At 46.9% G+C, this 5,700-nt stretch overlaps 2 protein-coding genes across 3 annotated transcripts in view; both read left to right on the plus strand.

The window, feature by feature from the left end:
- FUCA1 (fucosidase, alpha-L- 1, tissue) overlaps positions 1–1,677 on the plus strand; it is a 20,370-nt gene extending 18,693 nt beyond the window's left edge. The window contains exon 10 of the mRNA XM_015557197.1: positions 910–1,677. Within this exon, the coding sequence (XP_015412683.1) occupies positions 910–1,050 (141 nt within the window). The 3' untranslated portion in view covers positions 1,051–1,677. The remainder of the gene's footprint in view (positions 1–909) is intronic.
- Positions 1,678–4,157: 2,480 nt separating this feature from the next.
- Positions 4,158–5,700, plus strand: part of HMGCL (3-hydroxymethyl-3-methylglutaryl-CoA lyase) — a 13,995-nt gene continuing 12,452 nt past the window's right edge. The window contains exon 1 of one of the 2 annotated variants that reach the window (XM_006777556.2): positions 4,158–4,274. In XM_006777556.2, coding sequence (XP_006777619.1) covers positions 4,215–4,274 — 60 coding nt within the window. In that variant the 5' untranslated portion in view covers positions 4,158–4,214. Of the gene's footprint in view, positions 4,275–4,296; positions 4,769–5,700 lie in introns of those variants that run through there. The other variant, XM_006777557.2, reaches the window with a different exon arrangement.

A 5,700-nucleotide genomic window follows, 5' to 3' on the forward strand; every position in this document is an offset into this window, starting at 1 on the left:
CAATGGGGCTTTGGTGCTCACTGAGTCTGCCCCCTGAGTGTGTCCTTTATGGTTCCCCGGAGCTGCAAACTTGATGGTCCCACTCTGACCTCTGGGTACACTGGTTCCTGGATCTCTAGGGAGGTGCTAATCTATCCTCTGCCTGAGGCTATCCAGCAAAAGCCTCCCTACAGGGCTTGGGCAGGGCGGGTTCCACTGGATCAACAGGGCGGGGCTAGCAGTATGCCTGCTCAATGAGGCCCAGCTTCTCAGTATCTCAGCAATGGCTCCAAGCCCCTCTGAGAGAAAGCTGCCTTCGAGTTCCGACCAATGCCAGACAGTCCCGCTTCTCCTGTATGAGTCTGGGTCCCCAGAGACTCGCCTGGAACTGGAGCTCAGAGCCTGAGACTCCCTCCTGATTGAAAACGACAACCGCACCCTCACCCGCCAGCCCGCTCCATGTACGCCTCTGTACCTTAGTATTTTACTTCCGCACTCCGCCTCCTCTGAGTCTCGGTATGCTTTTCTCTTTCCTTCTAGTTGTAGAATTGCCACTCAGCCAGCCTTCCTGTGGTTCTGGATGATGTCCATTCCGTCTTTTAGTTGTATTTTTGAAGTGGTTGTTCAAGGCAGCAAACTCCGGTGTTTACCTATGCCGCCATCTTGGTTTTTAATCCAAAGATGTAACTTTTTAAAAAGGAATTGGTAGGTTTTCTCTACTTACTTCTTCCCCAGGTTTCTCCCATATTTATTCCCCTTTTAGACCCACCTGGTGGACCACTGGTGGTCTGTGGGGTCTGAAAGGTTGGCGACCACTGTTTTGGACGGTCTTCCCTTCCCAGGCCCAGCTTGGTTGTTTTCCACCATGTTCAGACCATATTCTGTCCTCATTAATGCATTGTTTTTCCCATTGCCTTTTGCTTTCTTCAGGTAATGATGCTGGGAATCCAAAAAGATCTGGAGTGGTCCACAAATCCACCTGGAGGTCTCCTCATTTATTTGCCCCAGTTACCACCCTCTGCTCTTCCAGTTGAGTTTGCCTGGACCATAAAGATGATGGGCGTGGAGTGATCATTGGAGTCAAGAGGAAAGCAACACTGCCTGCTGCTCAGTTTTGATTTTCTTCTTGCAGTCCCATCTTTGAAATAACCTACTCTTCTCTACTCAGAGATGGCTTTTCCTACATACCTTAATCAAAGGAACTGAGTGCACTGCTCTATCAGTGGATCAAAGATCTGAGCCACCTTGCTGGCATACCTCTCTCATCAGCAGAAGAAGGGACTAAACAGTTAAAGCTATCTGAGTCCATTCTTCCTGAACTTTGGACATTATCTACAGTGGAATCTCTCCTCCATTCTCTGTTTGATAACTGGCTTGCTTAATGACTTCGGGTAAAGAGTAAGCCAGTTCACCTTGTTGCCTATGGGAGAAGGTTTAAAGGGTTTGGCAAGCTCAACCACATGCTATTTATCTAGCATCGACTGTCACCAGCACCTCCTGAAAGAGCAGGAGAGCCTGGAGGGAAAAGAAGGGCATGCTAGACTAAGAGCTCTTCAGAAGTTTCCAAAGCCAACTAAGGGCTCTGAAATTCAGTCTGTACAGTGATACTATGAAGAAAATGGATGTGATTCTGCGCTGCTTTTTAAAATATAATCAAATAAATAAATTTTAATGTCAAATGATTTCTACCAAAAAACATGTTATAGTTTTCTTTCCTCAGTTTCTATGTGGACTGCTTATAGCTTTATGTGTCTGTGTTTTAAAAGGGCCAGTCATGCCTCTTTAATGCAGAACAAAAAATGTAATTTCTTTGGTTTTCTCTTCCTCACTTCCGGTACCATTCTTTTGAAATTGATTTTTAGAAAGAGGAAGGGAGAGAGAAACATGGATGTGAAAGCGGTTTGTAGTTTTCAGTGTACAAGTCTTGAAAGTCATTTAATTTAATACCATGCTAGTATTTTTGGGTTTCAAGCTACAGGTTAGCAAATTCTGTGGGTAGTGCTTTAACTGTTATGATGGAGGAAATTATCAGTGCTGCGGAATCATACAGAACACTTATCATCTCTGTTCTCTCCCTCGCTAAAATCTGAGCCCCTTGAAGGCAGAGACAGTGCATTCTCTGCCTCCCCTGAGAATGCCATTTAGTGCACTCACCCATTGCAGATCTACTCACATAGTAGCCATAGTGACTATTTACAAATGCAAGTTTGATTATATCTCCTGCTTAAAACCCTTCAAATGCATCGCTATTAGGATAGCTGTTATTATTCTTTTAATCCTCACCTGAGGATTTTTTAAAAATTTATTTTAGAGAGAAGGGGGGGGGGAGAAACATCCATCTGAGAAACATTGACTTGTTGCCTCCTATATGTGGGATCAAACCTGAAACCTTTTGGTGTACAGGAAGATGCTCCAACCACCGAGTCACCCGTCGAGGGCAGGATAGCTGTCATTGATATAAATCTCCAAAGCTTTATGGTATGGTGCCTGCTAATCCCTCTCATTTTAGTAGGAAGTCCCCTTCCTACTCCCTCTCTGCTCTCCAATCATTCTGGCCTTATTTTCATGTTTCCAAAACAAGTTTTCAAACACTTCTAATTACTGTCTGCAGTAAGAAATTTATTTTACATTGCAGCTTATCTGACATATGTAATAACAAAAGTTTTGCAAAGCAGTACTTAGTACTTATACAATGCACAACTTTTTTTTTAAGTTGGTATCCACTACGTTAATATTATGACCACAACATGTATTTTGAAAAACACTGCTCTAAGAATTCTTTGCCTCAGAGTCTTTGCATATGCTATGCTCTCTGCCTGGAAAGCTTTTCTTGTATCCTCTTTACCTGGATGTCTAACTTATTCTTCAAGGTATGAAAGCAAAGGATGCCTCTCTCTAGAGTCAACTACCAGCATTTGAATTCTGAAGATAGTGATGAATAAGTTAATACATGCAAAGAACTCAAACAGTGTGTGTGTGTGGCAAATAGCAATGCTTCATCTTACTGTGAAAGGTAGTAATTATGCAAATATTATATATTAAAAAAAGGGCCACATACTAAACCTGACACCTCGGGGAGGGAGGAGGTGCATGGCAGGCCTTACAAACTGGTGACCGAAAATAACCATACAGGATGGTCTGAACATAAAAATTCCTAACTAAAGTGGGTCATGGTGGTTAGTCACATCATAGGCCTGTAGCTTACTTGACAAAGGTCAGTTTGTACGTTGAGCCTATATATTTATCGTCTTTGTGTGTCTAGCATACGTAACTTTGAAATGTCAGCGGCACAACTTCTGGCACCAAAGCACAAGACCAACAGAGCAGGAGACCACAGAGCGAGCTCCTCATTGTTACTGTCCACATACCACCGCTAGGTACTGTGCATGTTAATTATTAACTATCCTGTACCCACCAAAGTAAAGGAAGTGTCTTTCTGTTTTGTTTTTAATCCAATCCTAGAAATTTCCTACTGTTCTGCTTTCTTCTTGTTAGTGTTTTTGCTTTGTTTCTTGTGCCTTTTAAAAATATATATATTCTATTGATTTTTTACAGAGAGGAAGGGAGAAGGATAGAGTTAGAAACATGAGAGAAACATCAGCTGCCTCCTGCACACCCCCTACTGGAGATGTGCCCGCAACCAAGGTACATGCCCTTGACCGGAATCCGCAGGCTGATGCTCTATCCACTGAGCAAAACCGGCTAGGGCTCTAGTGCCTTCTTCATCTACCACCAATCGATTTCATATAACCCTCCTTACGGCTCCTTCTTTGATTCTAATGTATAAAGTTCCAAAACCGCAATTCTTCAGAGCATTTACTTAATTCATTGAGATTTTGCTTCCTGGCATGTCCTCAAAATTAGGCTCAAACGAGAAGAGTTTTCTATAGACTGACCATTCTTTCATCGACATTATTAATATGTCTTCCCACACCTTTCAGACTCTAAGCCTATGAAGACAAAAGCTTTGGCTAATTTTTGTTCATCTTTACAGGCCTAGGTCTCACTTCACCGGGCAATGACACGGACCTTAGAAACACCAGGGAACGAGTCCGGAAGAGCCGGCCGGGAGGAATCGAGGCGGAAGGGCAGGGGGCGGGGCCAGCGTAGGGCGTCACGCGCCATCGCGTCGCTCGGAGGCCCGCCCCTCAGGCGGGACCACGCCCACCTGGAGGTGTGTAGTCACGTGGGCCCCACGGGCCTCCCCCGGCCTCCGCCGGGTCAGCTGAGCCAAGATGGCGACAATGAGGGGGTCGCTGCGGCAGAGACTGGTGGGCTTGGCGTCCATCAGGGCTGTAAGTGCCGCGCCCGGGGACGGGCGGCCATTCTGCACCGTGAGGCTCGGGTCGGGGGCGTGGCTCGTGTCGGCTGTTCTGAGAAGTGAAGCTAGAGAGCTCGTCAGGCCAGAGTCAGGTGGACCTTGAAGTCTGAGACCCCCTGTGTACCCCAAATCCCTGAGGGTCATGAGGGAAGCTGAGGCCCAGAGGGGGGCGACCTGCCGGTGCCCTAAATCCCTGCTCAAGGCGCTTTCGCGTGACCCTGGCACCTTCCTCCCTCTGAATGCGCCGCGGCCTCTCCAGCTCTGGCTTGTGAAGTGTCGCCGGTCGCGCCGCTTCCGAGGGAGCAGCAGGGTCGCCCCGGCTTCGCCTACTGCGCACCTGCTGGGCGGTGGGGGTGCCCGGGCGCGGGAACCTGGAGATGGGCCTGCGCGGGGAGCCTGGCTCTTGTTATTCCCGCTTCTAAGTGAAATAAATAGTCCTTCTGCTCTTAATTCTAGAACAGACCAGAGGTGAGTCAAACGGCGAGAAATGTTGGTTCCGGGGCCAGCATTCTGAAGATGGATCCATTCCTTCAGATTTGCCCCTCTCGGGGGTTCTCCCCGCCACACACACTTCATGGGTTTATTTGGTTTCATTATGCAACATCCACAGTTAGTCACACAGGCAGAAAGGAACAAGAGGAGTGTAAGTTAGGTGTTTACATCTGTTCGAGTGTTACAACACTAGAGGCCTGATGCACGAAATTCCTGCAAGAGTAGCTCTTCCTTCCCCGCGGCAGGGCTTCCAGACCCCACACCAGGCTTCCCTCGCAGCCCCAGCTTCCTCCAGAAGGTCGTCCGGAAGGACATCCGGTCTAATTGGCATATTAAGCTTTTATTGTAGATGAGTTCCAAGCCCTGGCAGGGTGGCTCAGTTGGTTAGAGGCCCCCGATTAGCCAAGGTTGCAGGTTCTGCGCAGGTCTGGGCACGTACAGGAATCAACCAGTGCGCAAATGAGTTGGAGCAACAAGTCGATGTCTTTGTCTCTTTCTAAAAGCCAGTTAAAATCTTTGTTAATAAATAAATAATGAGTTCCACAAATTTATCCAAAAAAGTATGGTAAAACACCACTCTAGCCGAAACCGGTTTGGCTCAGTGGATAGAGCGTCGGCCTGCGGACTGAAAGGTCCCAGGTTCGATTCCGGTCAAGGGCATGTACCTGGGTTGCGGGCACATCCCCAGTGGGAGATGTGCAGGAGGCAGCTGATGGATGTTTCTCTCTCATCGATGTTTCTAATTCTCTATCTCTCTCCCTTCCTCTCTGTAAAAAATCAATAAAATATATTTTTAAAAAAACAAAAAACACCACTCTAACATATTGCACAGCAAGCCCTGTTAGTCACCATGGGAAAATCATAAAGTGCTTTAATTCCTTCCCAACTGGGGGCGGGGGGGGGGGGGG

This window comes from Myotis davidii, unplaced genomic scaffold, assembly GCF_000327345.1.
Source record: "Myotis davidii unplaced genomic scaffold, ASM32734v1 scaffold149, whole genome shotgun sequence".
NCBI lineage: Eukaryota > Metazoa > Chordata > Mammalia > Chiroptera > Vespertilionidae > Myotis > Myotis davidii.